This window comes from Chionomys nivalis, chromosome 8 (genome assembly GCF_950005125.1).
Source record: "Chionomys nivalis chromosome 8, mChiNiv1.1, whole genome shotgun sequence".
Lineage (NCBI taxonomy): Eukaryota > Metazoa > Chordata > Mammalia > Rodentia > Cricetidae > Chionomys > Chionomys nivalis.
This window is the reverse complement of record NC_080093.1, coordinates 2643783-2664200: the sequence shown is the minus strand read 5'-3', so window position 1 is coordinate 2664200 and position 20418 is coordinate 2643783. Positions and strand designations below refer to the sequence as shown.

General features: G+C 39.2%; 1 protein-coding gene across 1 annotated transcript in view; it reads left to right on the top strand.

Moving 5' to 3' along the window:
- Positions 1 to 20418, top strand: part of Ccdc172 (coiled-coil domain containing 172) — a 57137-nt gene that overhangs the window by 16080 nt on the left and 20639 nt on the right. Inside the window, exons 3-4 of the mRNA XM_057777519.1 lie at positions 2097 to 2213; positions 3524 to 3689. Of these exons, the coding sequence (XP_057633502.1) occupies positions 2097 to 2213; positions 3524 to 3689 (283 nt within the window). The remainder of the gene's footprint in view (positions 1 to 2096; positions 2214 to 3523; positions 3690 to 20418) is intronic.

Sequence of the window (20418 nt, the reverse complement as noted above, 5' to 3'; positions counted from 1 at the left end):
GAACTTCCGTACATTAACTTTTACTGCTGGGTTGCTGATGCCATTTCTTATTATCAGAATTACTTTGAAATAGCTTTAGCATTTCCATTTTAATGTCATGATTTAGCACAAAGGATATAGGAAGACCTAAATTTTAGCCCCACACTTGCCCCTAATTAATTACATATCCTTTATAAATCTTAAACTTGTTGACCTTATTTTATTGTCATCTGTATAATAATCATGAAGTTGCCCTGAAGTGTCATGTTCTTACACTGAACAAATGGAGAAGTCATGGTCCTACCCTTGCCTTCCCTGTTGACTGTATGATATCCTGAAGTCTGGGGAACACATTTTCTGTTCTGCATTGCAGACACAAGACACCTTCTCATTGTGACCTCCATACCTCCAGTCATGCAAATTATGTCTCCATCTTTCTTAAAATATGGACGATGGAAACTGCACCTAGGACTGCAGGTGGGGCAGCTGTGCTAGGGTCTTATACAAATGGAGGTCATTTCTATTTCATTGCAGATATTTTTTTCAAAATGCCAGTATTCCTAGGACTTAGTGGCTATAATATTTCAAAATGTCTTTGAAGCCAACCCTTTGCCACTAGAAGAGACTGTTCCAGGCTCTTTACTATTCAATATCTTCTGGGACAGAGATTTCACAACCTGTCTCTCACCTTGAGGAAGTTCTTATAACTAATATAAATCTTGCTTTCTGCAATTTCAGTTGAATTTGTATCATTTTTCTTTTCTCCATAGAGATCTGAACAGCCCTAAACTGGAGGTGATACATTCTCATGAGGGCCGGTACAAAACACTGTAGAAAAATTGTTTCAGCATCTGTTTTTCTGATTTTTGTTCTTATGTTCAATTCATGTCTCAGAAGGTGGTGTTTTAAAAGTGAAAATTAAACAATAGTTTCTACTTAATATCAGTGCTTATGAAATCATTTAATCTTTGAAATAAAATGGGGCATGAAAATTTAAAAGTGAGTTCTTGTGGGGAAGAGAGGGAAGTGTTGGTCTCTGATCCTGTTTGTAAGAAGTCTCTTGGCCAGGCAGTGGTGGCGCACGCCTTTAATCCCAGACCTTGGGAGGCAGAGGCAGGAAGATTTCTGTGCTAGCTTGGTGTAAAAAATGAGTTCCAGGAAAGCCAGGGCTGTTTGCAGAGAAACCTTGTCTTGAAAAAACAAAAAACAGAGAGGCGATAGAGATGCGGGGGGGCTCTTTTGGCTGAATGCCTAGAGGAGGCTGGGATGGATCTCACTCTGTTGGCCTCAGCAACCTGCCAGTGCAAACACTGCTATCCACCTGCTGCAGTCTCTGAAAATTAGACCCCCCCCACAGAGTAATAAGTAAAATTAGAAAACTGAATTCTCAAAGTGCATTTGGAGTATTTAACCAAACTTATGTCTTATTTCATATAGCTATAGTCACAAGACTAGGTTCGAGCTGTAGATTTTATCCCATCTTTTAGTGATCATAATAAGTGATTGATTCATTATAAGTCATGAGACAGGGCTGGGTAGATGGCTCAGCCATTAAAGGCTAGGCTCGCCGGGCGGTGGTGGCGCACGCCTTTAATCCCAGCACTTGGGAGGCAGAGGCAGGCGGATCTCTGTGAGTTCGAGACCAGCCTGGTCTACAAGAGTTAGTTCCAGGACAGGCTCCAAAACCACAGAGAAACCCTGTCTCAAAAAAACAAAACAAAACAAAAAAACCCAAAAAACAACAAACAAACAAACAAACAAAAAAACTAGGCTCACAAGCCTGTTCCTTGGAGCCAGCTGTCCAGAAGTGAATTCCAGTGTGTACGGTCAGACGGCCTCAGTACTCATCTGTGAGTTCTGCTGAATGTGGTGAGGAAAAATAAACGAGCCGAACCGTGCCCACAAGGAGCCCGTGGTCCTGCTGGGGGAAGTCACTGTAAACTCGCTGCTATGAGTCACCTTTAACAGTGCGTACAGGAAGGCTTTGGATGGAAATTTAATTTTCCTTCTTAAAGATATTACAGAAAATGTTACATTTGCAGACCTGTTCAGTTAACTGAGCCCCTAAAATTTGTATTCATTTGCTTTATTCTGATTTCTGTATTTTCCTTTTGAAGGTTCAGCAGTTTTCTGAAAAATCATTCCTCTTAGAGCTTTTGAAAACCCATGAAAATGCGTTAGAGAGACAGCACAGTGAAATTATAAACCAAAGGGATACCCTGCTCCAAGCCTTCGTAAGTCTCTAGCCATCTAGAAACATCGAAGTCAGTAACTGTGTCAAAGGCATCTAAATATGTACATCTTTCCTTTGAGAAAATTATCTGTATGCATATCAGCTGACAGTACTGTTCAAATAAAAATACCAAGTGCTGTTTGAAATTGACTGGGAGAGTAGCACAGTTTGAAAGAGTTGTGCTGGCAAGGATATAATTCAGGAATTATTTACAGTTGTAATGAGCCTAAAAGAAAGAATACCACCGCTCTGAATTACTCTTGTGTTGAGGCCCAGTTTTAATGATCTTGAAAAACAGAGAGGTTTATACTTTTAGGCATATTTATGGGTGTGGGTGAAAAATATTGTTTTTCTTTTTATCTTATGTCAAAGCCAACATGCTGAGCAGTAGTTATGAATATTGGCCAGTTTGGAGATGTGAGTAGTCATAAGCTGACCTTTCAGAGAAATATAATTGGGCCAGCAAGAGGGCTCAGTGGGCAAAGGGGCTTTCCACCAAGTCTGATGACCCTTTAATCCCTGTAACCAGCATTGTAGAAGGAGAAACCTGACCCCTGCAAGTTGTGCTCTGCCCTCCACATGTGTGCCACAGAATATGCATGGCCACACTCATACGCATACATATGTACACACAATGAATAGATAAGTGGAAACTTACATAAGATATATGTAAGAACAAAATTACAGTTCATGACATGACCAGCTTCTAAAAGTTATTCCACACAGCTGGTGCTTCAGCCAAAAAATAAAAATACAAAAGACTAATGTTTCTAATGCTGTTAGGAAATTAGATTTTTGCACTGTCCAAAGGATTAAATTCATATTTTTGTGCCCTGTGGATGTTTGATTTACAACATGAAAGCTTATTTTGAACTAACTTTGAGATAATTGCATAATTTGCCTTCAGATAATCAGTTTTTGCTTTCCTATAAAGCAGCACTGTTCGTTTGAGTAAAGGTTGTAATTTTCACATTTCACTATTACTCCTCAGCCTGATTGTACGTTGTATTGACAAAGTAGCATATATGATTGTAAAGTAAATTCGCAGACACAAGCATAATGATAAATGTCAGCATTTCTATTTCACTAGTTCTCCCAAATCTGTAAGAATAAAACTTCTAAATGGAAGATATTGTATGACAGCCCCCATCTTTAAACACGTGTTCTTGGTCATCACAGCCTGTTTTTGGTGACGCAGAAAACAGAGTTGATGCTGATACTTTGGCTAATAACTCCAAATTGTTGTCTTTTAAATCACTGAAGGATAGTGCAACCAGTGTGTACATTTGGTAACTTATTTCTGCTTTTCAGGAGGCCACAAAGAAAAAAGCAACAGAGGAAGAGGAAAAATTTATTAAGGAAATTACAGACTTCAATGATGAGTATGAAATAACTAAGAAAAAAGATATTTTGATGAAAGAAAATATCAAGATGGAAATTGCTGACTTGGAAAAGCAGGCAAATGTTTTGAGAGGAGGTATGGATACAGGCACCTCCCTAGTCTGTTGTTAATGAATGTGCAGTGTTATTTGCTTGTTCCCTGGTATGTTTGTGAGACAGGATCTCACAATACAGCGCAAACTGGCTTAGAACTTAATGTGTAGCCCAGGCTGACCTCAGACTCAGTGTGATCCTGTCTCAGTTCTCCAAGTGCTGAGGTTTACAAATGTGCACCACCATGTCCATTTACAATGAGTCATTTTGCATGAATGTGTTTTTCAGAAGGTAAGCTCTGTATTAAGGTAAATTCCACCATTGCATAGTTAACTCTTTTAATTAGTGAATGTATACGGCCATGGTCAATATATATTTCAAATCCTTCAGGAGTCCATTGTGAACTGAGTATTTGACCATCTGTCTGATGTGAATGCCTCTAGGTCCCAGAGATATATAATTTAAAGGTGTAGGAAATAAGTGTACACGCCATGTGATGAGTTAGAACTGCTGCTGTGAATCACATTTTCTCATCAACCCTGGATGAAGTAGGAAATAAGGGTACAGAGGGTCATCCCAGGAATATCTGTATGCATGTTGTTGGAGTCTGTAGTAAGATAATGAATTAAAGCAGTTGTCAGTGGGGAGTAAAGGAGCTGTTTAGGAAAATAACAGGACTTTAATACACATAGAAACAGGGGATGTCGAAAACACACCTGTCCCAAGCCCCAGAGGCTTTATTCCAGCATGAAGTTTGGTTTCTCTTACTTTGAATCAAGCACAGTTAGTTGAGGCTCCTTGATTGCCACTCACCTTGAGTACACTTCCTCTTAATCTGAAAGCCTCACAGTAAAGCAAATAATAATTATTTACAAATAATAATTTCTCAGATGGTCAGTGCGTTGTGATGAGATCAGAAAGAGAAAAATCATGGATGCCATTGCCCCACCGTACTTCTGAAATACAGTAACAGAGATGCTGGGTACCCCCTGGTTAGGACTTGGTCTTCCTCCTGTGATCCTTTTGTGGTCCCATTTTGGTCACTATGCTCTTGTTGGCTCCTCCTGTGTTCTGCAGCAGTACTTTAGAAAGGCAAAAGTGTCTTGTGCTTGCAGCTCCTCCTTTACAAGCTTGCTTCCGCTCTACAGGCATTCAAGGGCTTCTTTGACATTTTTAGCATTACTGGGATTATGGAAATAGTTCTCTTAAAGACTTTGTCACACAGACAAATCTTATTGAAGTTAATTCCACTAGAAGAAAAGGCTGTAACTACAAATTTTTCTGAGACATCAAACTTTGTTTTGACTTTGGCTGAAACACTAAGAAATAGTATTGTTTCTTCCCTTTTATGGAAAACAAGAAATGTGAACCATAAAAGGAAAAATACATACTGGGAATAAACTAAATTGAAGAAACTTGAGGAAAGTGAAGAAAGACTATGGGGTTGGAGAGAACATTTGTGATGTATTTACATGGGTTGTTACTCAGAAAATAATGAACTCTTACAACTTCAAAATGGGATGGTGACAAGACCAGTGGATAGCAAGGGAAGAATTGAACTTTACAGTATAGTACTGATGACCAGTGGATACATGGGAAGGGTACTCAATATTTTTAGTCATGAGGAAGATACAAACTAAAATTCAGTAAGCTGTCATTGTGCATTCATTTAGTCAAAATTAAACAGATTGACCAAGTCAGTTGACAAAAATGAAGAACATTTGAAACCTATGTGGTTGTAATAAAATAGAAAACAAATGATTAAATTGCTTTAAAGAATTGCTTGGAGCCGGGCTATGGTGGTGCACGCCTTTAGTCCCAGCACTGGGGAGGCAGAGGCAGGCGGATCTCTGTGAGTTCGAGACCAGCCTGGTCTACAGAGCTTGTTCCAGGACATGCTCCAAAGCCACAGAGAAACCCTGTCTTGAAAAAAAAAAAAAAAACCAAAAAAAAAAAGAAAAAGAAAAAAAAGAATTGCTTGGCAATTTCTGAAAAGTTAAATATACATTTATCATGCAATTCACCACAACTAGATGCTTCAGAAAAATTAACTCTGTCTGAAACACGTTTTGGAAGTTTAACTCCTAGCTGAAGACTGCACATGATTTAAATGTCAACTAGGAGGTGATGTATCTGTGCAACAGAATAGTCAACACTAATGAAATGGTAAAACTTCAGTAGACATGATGGAGGGATCTCAGGAAACCAGAGCTGTATATACTCCTCACTGTGAACCTCGAGGAAATGGATAACAGGAGTCACAAGGGATCTGGTGTTGATGGAAATGTGTGTTCTTATTTCTGGGGATGGGCTTCACAGGGTTAATGACCGTCAAATTCATGGAGTTGTGTGGTACTCTCTTTAAAATTGAAAAGGAAAAAAATGTTTCTGGTATCACAAATCCTATCAGAATCCTTTACATTGTGCCTTTCTTCTCTCAGAAATACAGACATGATAGGTGTGCCTCTATGGTACCTGATACTCTTGCTTCTGCTCTCAACGTCTACAATATAATGGGGGGGCGGGTAGGAGAAACTGCCTTTACAGTTACTATCCTGTCCTTTTCTATATGTCTTTGCTCCTCTATATTCAACTTAAATTTTCTCTGACACAGAATTTAAACTAGCTCTTCCATAATCGCTTATGCTATTTTCCTGTTCATTTTTCATTTTAAAAGTTATAGTTACACTTTATATAATGTCTGTATGTGAAGTGTGTCTGCAAATGGGCATGTGTAGAGCAGGGCATGTGGGGAGGTCAAAGGACAATGTGCAGGAACTGGTTTCTCTCCACTGTGTTCTCCCCAGATCAAAGTCAGGAGCCTTTCCCTGCCATGACTTCCTGCTGGCCCTTCTGTTTCACTTTTACTATTTGTAGTTCTCATCTATCTAGGATTTATTTTGCTGCAAGAAGTTAGGAATTCAACTTTAGCCTTTTCCAAATGGCTGGTTATCTGTGTAATGCTATTTGTTACATGGTGCATCTGTTTCCAGACATTTTCAATGTCTGCATTTGTTATATTTTAATTTTACATATATGTTTGTGTATGTCTTTTTTCCTATTTTGTTTTCTGTTTATTTTAGTTTCTTTTTTATTAGATTTTTTAAAAAATACCAATCCAAATTCCCACTCCCCCCCTCCTCACATTCCCTCCACAATCCCCCCCCTCTAATTCTAAAAGAGGGTAAGGCACTTTGCTTTGTGGAAAGTCCAAGGCCCTCCCTACTACATCTAGGCTGAGCAAGGTATATGTCCAAAGAGAATAGGATTCTAAAAAGCCAGTACATGCAGTAGGGATAAAGGATTTGATAGCTAGTGGCAAATTCCTCTCTTCTTGCTGTTCATGCTGATTGTTATGTATATGTTTTCTTAGGTAAACGTTAAGTTTTGTAAAGTTCAAATATTATCTTGTATTTTAATTTGAGATGCATTAAGTTTATTAATGAATTTATGAAGAACTTCTGTCTTTCCAATCTCTTGTCTTCCTTTCAGAAAACTAAACATGGGGCAGCAGATGGCTCAGCGGCTCAAGGTACTTATTGCCAAATCTGAGGTCCTGACTTTGATCTGTAGGACCTACATAGTAGAAGTAAAGAACCAACTCCTACAAGTTGTCTTCTGACAACCATGTGCATAATTTGTGCATGTACCTGCATGTGTGCACATGTATGCGCGTGCACACACACACACAGAGAATGTAAAAAGCATTTCAGTTGTCTTGACTTTCATTGTTACTCTTTCTCTAAGTATCACTGTATTTTAAGTGGGGTTTCTCCATTGGGTATTCTCATGATTATGGTTTGTCTACAGGTAAAGAGCCTTCTTCTACATTCAGATTTCCTAACACAAACTTGATTTTGCTGTTTCCAGTGAACTGTGTCTGCATCACCTAATGATAACTGTCTTGGTTTTCCAATATTCATTCTATCTTTATTTTTTATTTTTATTTTTTATTTTTTGGATTTTCGAGACAGGGTTTCTCCGTAGCTTTTTGGTTCCTGTCCTGGAACTAGCTCTTCTAGATCAGGCTGGCCTCGAACTCACAGAGATCCGCCTGCCTCTGCCTCCCGAGTGCTGGGATTAAAGGCATGCGCCACCACCGCCCGGCTCATTCTATCTTTAAAATGTAGTTTTATTTGTGGGTGCTTTTAGAATGCTAATAAATACTAGAAACAGTATTAGATGATGCCCCTTCTTTCTTTCTTTTAGGGCTTTGTTACTGATTGTGATGCCGCACAGACAATGTGTGCTCTCCCTTTCCTTCCATGCCCCTGCTTTCATTGCTTTCATTCACCTTTCCTTTCTTGAATGACTATGTGTTTCCTTTCTGAATTCTTTGATTCATTTATATAACCTGATCACAGTTTTCCCTCCCTACTCTACTCCCAGTTTCTCCCCACACATGCCCTCTGCAGCTTCCTTCATCCACTCCTCCTCCCTTTCTACTCAGAAAAGGGCAGGTCTCCCATGGATATCAACAAAACATGGCATATCAAATTGCAGTAAGGCTAAGGTAACCACTTCCTATTAAGGCTGGTCAGGGGAACCTAGTATGAGGAATAGGGTACCAGAAGCCAGCAAAAGAGTCAGAGGTAACTGGGCAGTGGTGATGCACGCCTTTAATCCCAGCACTCTGGAGGCAGAGGCAGGCAGATCTCTGAGTTTGAGGCCAGCCTGGTGTACAAGAACTAGTTCCAGGACAGGAACCAAAAAGCTACAGAGAAATCCTGTCTCGGAAAAAAAAAAAAAAGTCAGAGGTAGTCTCTGTTCCCACTGTTAGGAGTTTCATAAGCAGACCAAGCTACACAGCTGTCACATACATGCAGAGAACCTAGGTCAGTCCCCTACAGGCTCCTGAGTGTCAGTTCAGTCTCTGTGAGCCCCTATGGTCCCTGGTTAGTTGATTTTTTTTTTGTTTTTGTTTTTTTTTTTCGAGACAGGGTTTCTCTGTGGTTGTGGAGCCTGTCCTGGAACTAGCTCTTGTAGACCAGGCTGGTCTCGAACTCACAGAGATCCGCCTGCCTCTGCCTCCAGAGTGCTGGGATTAAAGGCGTGCGCCACCAACCGCCCGGCTGTAGATTTTCTTATGATGTCCTTGACCCCTCTGTCTCCTACAATTCTTTCCCTCCTACTGCAGGATTCCCTGAGCTCCACCTAATGTTTGGTTGTGAGTGTCTGCATCTCTTTCCATCAGTGGCTGGATAAAGCCTCTCTGATGACAATTAGGCTAGGCACCAATCTATGAGTATAGCAGAATATCATGAGGCATCATTATATTGACTTTTTTTTTGTCATTCATGCTTGGTCTCTGAGCCATCCTGCCTCTGGGTCCTGATGCTCCAGACAGTGTCAGGGTTGGGCTCACTCTCATGGTCTGGTCTCAAGCTGGATTATTCATTGGTTGGTCATTCCCACAGTCTCTGCCACTCTTACCCCAGCATGTCCCATAGGCAGGACAGTGTAGGTTGAAGGTTATGTGGCTGGGTTGGTATCCCACCCTCTCCACTGAAAGTCTTGCCTTGATGTGGAATGTCCTTCTTTATATGTTTTGTTTTTATTAGTTGATGAGTAAAGCTGTTTTGGCCAATGGATTAGCAGCATAAAACCAGGTGGAAAATCAGAACAGAGATATGTAGAGAAAGTAAGCAGTGTTGAGGAGATGCCATGGGGCTGCTGAAGGAGAAAGGTGCCAGAACATGACCGGTAAGACACAGCCTTGTGGCAATACATAGATTAATAGAAATGAGTTAATTTAAGATTCAGGAACTATTTAGGAATATGCCTGAGTCATTGGTCAAACAGTGTTCTAAATTAATACAGTTTCTGATGTGATTACTTGGGTCTGGACAGATGGGAAACAAAAGCAGAGCCACTGTTTACATTGCCTGGTCACAGGTGATGGCCAATGCAGGCTACATAGACTATATTGCTGGGAGTCTTAGCTGGGGTCATCCTTGTAGGTTTCTGGGTTTCTCTAGTTCTAAGTTTCTACCTCAAACCAAAATGCCCCCTTTCTAGTCTTCTCTTTTCAGTACTCTCACTCCCCACTCCCCACATGATCTTTCATGTTCCCATCCCCACCTTTCCCAGACCACCAAAGAAATCTACTTCCCCTTACCAAAGAGATCCAAGTGTGACTCCTTGTTACCTAACCTCTCTGAGTCTGTGAATTGCAGCATGGTTATCCTTTATTTTACAGTTAATATCTACTTTTATTGTGCGTACATACCATGTTTGTTTTTCTGGATCTGGATTACCTCACTCAGGATAATTTTTTTCTAGTTCCATGCATTTGCCTGCAAATTTCATGATGTCATTGTTTTTAGCAGCTGAGTAATACAATTTTGTTAATGTACCACATTTTCTTTATCCATTTTTTATTTGAGGGACATCTAGGTTGTTTCCAGATTCTGGCTATTACAAATAAAGTTACTTTGAACATAGTTGAGCAGATATTCTTATGGTATGAGTGTGCATCCTTTGGGTATATGCCCAAGAGTGATATAGCTGGGTCTTGAGGTAGATTGATTCCTAATTTTCTGAGAAACCACCATATTGATTTCCAAAGTGGCTGTACAAGTTTAAATTCCCACCAGCAGTGTAGGAGTGTTCCCCTTGCTGTACATCCTTGCCAGCATGAGTTGTCACTTGTGTTGTTGATGTTAGCCATTCTGATAGATATAAGATGGAATCTCAGCATTTCCCTGATGGCTAAGGATGTTGAACTTTAAGTGTTTCCTTGCCATTTGAGATTCTTTTCTTGAGAATTCCCTGTTTAGATATGTACCCCGTTTTTAATTGTATTGTTTGTTTTTTAATGTCTAGTTTCTTGAGTTCTTCATTTATTTTGGAATTCAGCCATCTGTCAGATGTGGGGTTAGTGAAGACCTTTACCCATTCTATTGGTTGCCATTTTTTCCTATTGATGGTGTGCTTTGTTTTATAGAAGCTTTTCAATTTCATGAGGTCCCATTTAATTTTTTAATTGTGAATTTTAGTGTCAGTACTATTGGTGTTCTGTTCAGGAAGTTTCTCCTGTGCCAACGCATTAAAGGCTATTTTTCATTTTTTCTTCTATCCGGTTCAGTGAATCTTTCTTTATGTTGGGGTCTTTGATCACTTGGACTTGAAGTTTGTGCAAGGTGATAGGTATGGATCTATTTGCATTCTTCACATGCAGACATCCAGTTTGTTTGTTGAAGTTGCTTTCTTTTTTCCATTGTATAATTTTTGCTTATTATTTGGTATTCACAGTTGTGTGGATTTATGTATGGGTCTTCATTTTAATTCTGTTGATCCATGTGCCAGTTTTTTATGCCAATACCAAGCTGTTTTTATTAACTCTATAGTAGAGCTTGAAATCAGGGATGGTAGTTCCTTCAGAAGTTCTTATATTGTAGAAAATGTTTTAGTTATTCTGTTTTTTTTTCTCCAGTTGAAGTTGAGTATTATTCTTTTAAGGTCTGTAAAGAATTGTGTTGATATTTTAATGTAGATTGTATTGAATATGTAGATTGCTTTTGATAAGGTGGCCATTTTTACTATGTTACTTCTACAAATCCATGAGCATGGGAGATCTTTCCATCTTCTGATATTTTCTCCAATTTCTTTCCTCAAAGACTTGAAGTCCTTCTCATATAGATCTTTCTCTTGCTTTCTTTTGCTTTCTCCAAGATACTTTATATTATTTGTGGCTATTGTGAAGGGTGTTATTTCCATGATTTCTTTCTCAGCCAGTTTGTTGTTTGTGCATAGTAAGGCTACTGATATTTTAGTTAATCTTGTACCCAACCATTTTGATCAATGTGTTTATCAGCTACTGTAGGAGTTCCCTGGTAGAACTTTTAAGGTCACTTATGTATACTATCACATATTTGCAAATCGTGAAAGTTTGAATTCTTCCTTTCTAATTTGTATCCCCTTGATCTCCTTGAGTTGTCTTATTGCTGTAGTTAGAACTTCAAGTACTGTATTGAATAGATATGGAGAGAGTGTACAGCCTTGTCTTGTTCCTTATTTTAGTGAAACTGCTTTGAGTTTCTCTCTGTTTAATTTGATGTTGGCTATTGACTTGTAAACTGCCTTTATTATGTTTAGGTATGTTCCCTGTATCCCTAATCTCTCCAATACTTTTATCACGAAGGGGTGTTGGATTTTATCAAAGGCTTTTTTGGCATCTAATGAGATTATCTTGCTTTTTGTTTTCTTTTCTTTCAGTTGTTTATATGGTGAATTACATTGACAGATTTTCATATGTTGAACTATCCCTGCATCTCTGGAATGAAGCCTACTTGATTATGGTGGATGATCTTTTTGATATGTTTCTAGATTTGTTTGCTAGTATTTTATTGAGTATTTTTGCATCAATGTTCATAAGTGAGATTGGTCTATAATTCTCTTTCTTTGAGTCTTTGTGTGGTTTGGGTATCAGGGTGACTGTGGCCTCATAAAATGAATTCAGTAATATTCCTTCCCCATGTCTTTTGATTAGTTTTGATCAGAAGTCTATTTTGTTAGATATTAGAATTACTATACCAGCTTGATTTTTGGGTCCATTTGCTTGAAAAATGTTTGTATAACCCTTTACTCTGAGATACTGTCTGTCTTTGATGTCAAGGTATGTTTCTTATATGCAGCAAAAGAATGGATCCTTTTTCCACATCCATTCTGTTAGCTGTGTCTTCTTATTGGTGAATTGAATCCATTGATATTGACAGAGATTAAGGACCAATGATTGTTAATTCCTGTTATGTTGGTGGTGGTGGTGATAGTTTGTGTGTGTGTGTGTTTCCCTTCTTTTGATTTTGATAATTTGCTGAGATTATTTGCTGTGTTTTCATGAGTGTAGTCTCCTTAGGTTGGCATTTTCCTTCTAGCACCTTCTGTAAGACTGGATTTGAGGATAGATACTGTTTAAATTTGACTTTGTCATATAACATTTTGCTTTCTCCATGTATGTTTTTTATTTATATTTTTTGAGACAGGGTTTCTCTGTGTTAACAGTCCTAGCTGTCCTGGAACTCCCAAAGAAACTGGTCTATCAAAATTCAACCCCACTGATAAAGTCTCTACAATTAAACTTTATTGCTTTTGTCAAATTAACAAAATAAAATCTGAAAAAAATGAAAAAAATTGAGTCTTTATAAGTGAGATTAATATATGTTTGTGTCTGGGAATAGTATACTGATTTCACCAAAAATTGTGGACAGTACTTTCTCTGGTTGTTTGCTGGCCTTGACAGGCATCCATCCATGTGCACACACATAATAATAAACCAAAGAAAATGTCTGACAGAGAAAGGAGACACTTGAGTGGAAGGATATAATAATAATAGTAAAAATGGGGGATTGTTTGAAACTCAGTGCCCTTGTCTGGCTCATCACTGTTAGAGGATAAAGGAAGATAAACGTGGAGGCAACCAAGAGTGGATAGAAGAGTGGGGGTGGCAAGTGTCAGGGAAACAAATGTGGTGGCACAAATTAAAAGCAGGAATGGAAGAGCAAACCCTGACAAGCCCAAAGACAAATGGAAGTGGAAACTGCCTGAGTGTCTGCGCTGTCTACTCAGAGTCAAACAGTTTCTTCCTCTACTTCCACTACTGCACACAGGGCCTAGAAACATCTCACTTGAATCTGTTCAGAACTTGACAGAACATAACCACCTGTAATTCCAGTTCTAATAGCTCATCACCCTCGGCCTCTGAGGGCATACATGTTTACATGTGGTGCACACACATACACATAAGGTAGGTAGATAGATAGACTGGTGGACTGATGGACAGACAGACAAATATGATAACTATTGAGAGCATTCTTTATTATTAGATTTTTTTAAATTACCAATCCAAGTTCTCACTTCCCTCCCCTTCTCCCATTGTCTCCACGCACCCTCCCATGCCACCCCCATCCAGTCCTTAGAGAAGTTAAGGCACATTGCTTTGTGGAAGGTCCCACGCCCTCCCTACTATATGTAGGCTGAGCAAGGTATACATTCAAAGAGAATAGGATCCCAAAAAGCCAGTACATCAGTAGGGATAGATTTTGGTGCCACTGTCAGTGGCTCCTCAGTCTGCCCCAGCTGTATAACTGTTAACCACATTCAGAGGCACTAGCTTGGTTCTATGCTTGTTCCTTCCAAGTCTGGCTGGGGTTGGATCTTAAATATCACCATAGAACCTTCATCCAGCAACTGATGGAAACAGAGGCAGAGATCCACATTAGAGCACTGGACTGAGCTCCCAAAGTCCAGCTGAAGAGTGGAAGTGATGAGAATGTGAGGAAAGAGGTCAAGACCATGATGGGTTCATCCCCTGAAACAGTTTACCTGAGCTAATAGGAGAGCACTCTTAAGAGAAGTAAAAGCCCAAACAGGAAGATGTAGAGTGTAGATGGAAGTTACTGTTCCACCTGGTCCTGTAGCCGTTCAGTCCCAAATAAAACACACAGATGATTATATAAATTATAAACTGTTTGGTCTACTAGCTCAGACTTATTATTAACTGTCTCTTACAATTAAATTAACCCATAATTCTTTTCTATGTTTAGCCATGTAGCTTGATCCCTTTTCTCAGTGAGGCATTCTTGCTTCCTTTGCATCTGGCTGGCAACTGTGTCTCTCCTTTCCTCTTCCCAGAATTCTAGTCTGGTGACCTCACCTATACTTCCTGCCTGACTACTAGCCAATCCGACACCAATAATCTTTACAGGGTACAAGAGCATTATCATCCCACAGCAGGAGAGTGAGCAGGAAAAAGCAGGAGGGATCTAGGTAAGAGATGTTACATTTGGACAAGATTGTCACAGCAGAGCAACCACAGTGTGTATTCTCGGTTGTTGTGAAGATCCATGTGCTAGGGATGAGGTGTCAAGGCCAGCATTTAGGGCCTGAGGAATTAGAAACGTGGAATAATTGGTATTTGATATATATATTTGTGAAAGTGTATTTTAAACATTTGAGAATTTATGGGTTGATGATTCATCATTTGATGATTGTCGTAACATTTTTTTAAAGTATTTCTTGTGTTCACTTCTCTCAATTGGTGAACCAGTTCTTCCTAGCTCGGAAAAAAGATACGTATTTCATTTGGACTTTGTCTAATTATTAATTTATCATTAGTCTATTAATGATTTTCGGTAGACATGGGAAAGCACTCTTGTTAAAAGATGGGAATGAGTCCGTTGTGGTGGCGCACGCCAGTAGGATTTGCTGAAGGAGGCAGAGGCAGGAGGATCACGAGTTCGAGGCTAGCCTGGGCTACACATTTTTAGCCGGGCGGTGGTGGCGGCGCACGCCTTTAATCCCAGCACTCGGGAGGCAGAGGCAGGCGGATCTCTGTGAGTTTGAGACCAGCCTGGTCTAGAAGAGCTAGTTCCAGGACAGGCTCCAAAACCACAGAGAAATCCTGTCTCAAAAAAAACCAAAAAAAAAAAAAAAAGGGAATGATTTTGCTTATCTTAGTTTGGTTTAATATTTACAGCCATAAAACCTAGTGGCATACTCTTTTAATTTGTGTACTAAATAGACCGAAGTAGCCAGAAGTTTGTGAGTTTGAGATCAGCCTGGTCTGCACATCAAGTTTCAGGGTAGCCAGTGCTACATAGTGAGACCCTGTTTCAAAATCCAACAACAACAACAGCAACAAAATCACAGAAAAACAAAATCAACATAGTTGTTGATTGCAGCCTGGGCCTTTTAGGCTGGGGAAGAAACTAAAAGTGATCAGTTATACCTCGATAAATCTGTAAATTAAAACATAAAAAGGAGGCAGTAGAAGAATGAGGAGGACTTTACCCTAAAGCCCAGGGTTTAACTTCTTCAGACTAGGAGGACACACTTACCCCAAAGTTGTGGATCCATCAGCCACCCTGTCTGTTTTCAAACTAGCCAACCCTAGAAGGGGGGGGGTGTGAGGAAGACCCTCCAAGGACCCTTAAAACCCCTATCAATCGCTGGGTGATGGTAGCATATGCTTTTAGTCCTAACACTCGGGAGGTAGAGTCAGGCAGATTTCTCTGAGTTTGAGGCCAGCCTACAAAATTTCCAGGATAGCCAGAACTGTTTTACAGAGAAACCCTGTTATGAAAAACAAAACATAACAACAACAACAACAACAACAACAAAATCCCTATCAAGGAGAGACTGGGTTTCAGGCTCCTAAGGTCCCTGCATTGTACCAGAACTTTCTTTCTGTGTGCCTTGTTGTATATATTTCCTCACACCCAATTTTTACTGACAAATAAAATAGATAATTCTTTAAATTATGTAGCCTAGAGATTGAGGACTGAAAACAATACATCCTCTGTCTCAGAAATATTTAAATCCAAAATGTCTCCATTATTATTGTCTAGGTGTAGCAAAGCTGTTTTGTCTGATAATGCTGACCAAGACGCTATGACTTCTTCTGTCTTAAGAGTTGTGTGATGTCCTAGAGTCATCTTATAATCATTAACATCTTCCTTTTTTTTCCGTGTATGGAAGGAGCAGAAGAATAGCTGTGAGGTTGATTTTCTTTTCACAGAAATTTTGCTGAATAAATGAACAGAAACAAATATTTAAAAAATATAGTTCTTTTATTTTGTGTTTATGTCAAGTGTCTCTGCACCACATGCATTCAGGAGCCAGAAGAGTGAGAAGTGAGTTATAGATGGAGTTATAGATGATCATGAGTTGCCATGTGGATGCTGGGTACCAAACCTGAGTTCTCTGCAAGAGCAAGTGTTCTTACCCTCTGAGCCATCTATTCTGGCTAGAAACACATAGTTAAAGCAACTATATGATCCATTAAATTAAGTTCCATACGCTTTCTTATGGACCTGTTATATGCTTTGCATATACTATGCCAGAAATAAGAACTGAAGTTTAAAGATGGCTGAGGCCCAGGTCATGTTTTCAGGAGCTTGCAATGCAGCATAGAAGAGAGGTTGGTGAAAGGGTGATTGGAATGCTGTGTGAGCTTCCACTCACGATCACAAAAGAACAGTTTTATAGAATTTCCCTCCTGCCACTAAAAAAAAACCTGGATGACTGGTAAAATAATGTGAAAACATGATTTTAGATATTCTGAACAAGAAATACATGGTTGTGGTCCAACAGAGAAGAGAAACACGTTAGCACCACCCCATTCTTGCTCAGTTCTCAGTCAGGATGCAGTTTTAGTTGCACTGGGTGGAAGGACTTACATAACGCAGTGGTTGGTTGAATTGAAGATGTCAAGATCAGTGCTCAAGGAAGCCACGTTGGCAAGAACTTAGAGGACAGGTCCATGAAGAGGTGAAATTCACACTGAAATTGGGAGCAGATTTTTAACCTGTACTCAAGGAGGATTCTTTTTTTTTTTTTTTTTTTTTTTAGACAAAAGTCTAGTTTTATTTTGCTTGTACAGGAATTAAAATACATATATAGATGTGAGTGGAGGTACATGCACTGTCCCAGCACTTAGGAGGCAGAGACAGGAGGATCTCTGTGAGTCCAAGGCCAGCCTGATCTACATTCCAGGGTAGCCGGGACTACATAGAGACACCCTGTCTGAAAGAAAGAAGGAAGGAAGGAAGGAAGGAAGGAAGGAAGGAAGGAAGGAAGGAAAGGAAAGGAAGGATGGATCAAGGAGGATTCTTAACTGGTACTTACCTGGTGTAAACCCTCCAAGCAGGACAGAGAAAGTTCCAGGAAATGTTAAAGTCAGCAGTTTTGAGAAGTGGCATGGAATAAGGAGGTGCTGGTATGCCATGAAGTCACAGTAGAAAAATTTCTATTAACTAGAAAAGCCCTGCTTAATAAAGTTAGATTAAATTAGGCTAGGATGAGGGGCTGGAGTGATATCTTAGTGTTAAGAGCACTTCTTGCTCTTGCAGAGTACTTAGTTTAGTTCTTAATACCTACATGGTGGCTCACAATCATCTATAACTCCAGTTCCAGAAGATTCAGTGCCCTACTTTTACCATGAAAGGCACCAGAAACATATATAGTGCACATATATACATGTGTGCAAACACTTTTACATAATAAGTAAAAATAAATCTGAAAAAAATGTTAAAAATAGCCTAAGACTAAATGCTCTCATCGACTCACTCTATAAAAATGTTACAAACAGTGTCTGAATCTGACCACAAACAACTTATCTGTCCATTAATACGAGCATCAGCAAGCCTTAGAAGAAAGCAAAACTCAAATGTTCAGCTGTATTGCAAACATAATGTCTGATGCATAGTAAGAAAATCACTAGACATGTTATCAAGAAACTGATTATAGCTTAAGGCAGTAAGGCAACTTTTGGATCAGCAAATGTGTAAACAGGACAGAAATGATGCAATTAGAAGAAAAAATGAAAACTGCACCAATACATGTAAGAGTACTCAGGTACATGAGTATAATGTGGAACTAAATGGGCAGTATTTAAAAATAAGCAAACATAGAAAAATATGCCCTTTACTGATGCCCTTTACTGATAAAAGATCTACTCAGCTAAAGCTAGGTGGGACTTTCCTCAGCCTAAAGGATATTTATGAAAAACCCAAAGTTGATGTTAATCTTAATGGTAAAAGAAGGAATGTTCCCCACCTAAGCACAAAGTAAGTGTATCTACACTAGTCATGTCTGCTTAACACAGTGCTGGGGATTTTAGAAGCAAGAAAGCAGATAGAAGGTGTGGATGAGAAAGGACGAAGTAAAAGATTGAATACATGAAGAAAACAAGAGCTTGTGTTATGGTTCAAGGGTGAAATGTACTAAAGGCCTGGTCCCCAGCTCCTACTGCTACTAAGAGATGATTAGATCATGAATTTATAGCTAGCTGGGCTAGTGAGAGTTAGGATCTAGTTGGAGGAAGCAGGCCATGTGTGTGTGTGTGTGTGTGTGTGTGTGTGTTGGGGTGGGCTGTTTGTTCCTGTCTACTTTCTCTACTTTCTAGCTTCCATGAAGAAGCTCTGCTCTACGCACCCATTACCTCAATATTCTGTCTCATGGTGGGCCCAAACAAGTAGACCAGAAGGCTTTGGATTAAATCTCTGAAGTTGAGAGCCAGAACAAACCTAACCTCTTAGAGCTGCTTCTCTGAGATGCACACCTCAGCTGACAGTCAAACCTCTCTCCTATGAATCCCAAGGAAGCTAAGGAAAGCTCCTGGAGCCAGCAAGCTCAGCAGAGCTTCAGGGTGCAAGGACAACATGCAAGATGAAAACATTCAGGTGCATGCAAGAAAATGCAGTGTATAGGGCTGGAGTGATAGCCCAGTGGTTAAGACACTTGTTGCTCCTGTGGAGGATCCCGGTTGTTCCCATCCCCTGTAGGTGCTTCACAGCCATCTGTAACTCCAGTTTCAGGGGATCAGAAAACCTCCTCTGACCTCTGCAGACATACATATACACACATTCATGCCAACAGTCATATACACAATGAATAATTTTTTATAAGTTAAAAAGAAAAATATTACAATAATACTGAAAAACTAAAATATTTAGGAATGTATTAAATGTAAGTTTAAGATACATATGTTAAAAAGTGATGGGAATCATAGAACTAAGTAATTTTTTTAAAAACCTGTCTTTGGAACACAGTAATTTTGAGACAGCCAAACTATCAAATGAAATAGAATCAACACACTCCCATCAAAATTAGCTAGATACCTGAGAAATAATCAGCAAACTAACACTGACTTCAGTGAGAAAAGACTCCAACTTCCCAGTTACAAACTTCCAAAGAAGCAAAGTAATAAAGGACGTGTCATTGGTAAGAGATGGTCATGTAGATCAATTAAATTTAATTAAAGCCAAGAAATAACTTCCTCTGTAGTCAGCTGGTTTGTGACAGGAATATCATCATAATTCATTGGGAAAGAATAGTTTCTTACAATATTAATACTAGTAAGCTCTGATACTGCTTTAGAAGTCACTTACGATGCATCAAAAGTCTAAACATGGGAGCCAGAGACACAGAACACTTAAAACAATATAGGTGTAATCCCATGACATTGCATAAAGACATTATTATGTGTATGCACACAAAGTATAGATAATTTAGACTTCTTTAGAAGTTGTTATCTACAAAGGGGAAAGACCCACAAAATGGGAGAAACTATTTACAAATCATATGTCTGATAAGTGTGGTAGCCAGAATATGACAACCCTTACAAATATGGAAAAGATAACCCAATTATAAATGGGCAAAGTATTTATGCAAGTATGCCACACGATATGGAGGAATGGCCAAATGAAACTCTACATTAGGGAAGATCAAATCAAAACTGCAACAAAATAGCACAAGTGTGGCTGTAAAGGACCAGCGGTAGAGCTGGCAGGGCACAAAGTATATTAGCTGCTGAGTGCCAAATGTGTCTCTGTATAATAGAATCTGGAGGGCTCCTTTTAAAAAAAGAATAAAACATAGGCATAACTTTCTCTGTCCCACCTGCCAGCTCTCAGAATAATGACATGCAGATTTATTTTGAAACCTTGGCCTTAAGTTAATCTTGTTTTTAACTAGCTCTTACTATGTAACCTATTTATAGTAATCTACATTCTGCCATGTGGCTTAAAGGATTATACTGTAGTTGAGTTATATTTAAATAAAGATGTTTTATGGAAACAAGAACACTAGGGGGTTAAAAATACAGTATCTGATGATAATTCCCTAAAAGCTATTAACAGCTGTAGTGATATTTCATTTGTATTTTAATAAAGCTTGCCTGAATATTAGAAGACAAAATAGCCACACTAATAATCAGTCATACAGACCAGGCAGTGGTGGCACACACCTTTAATCCCAGCAGCCACACTAGT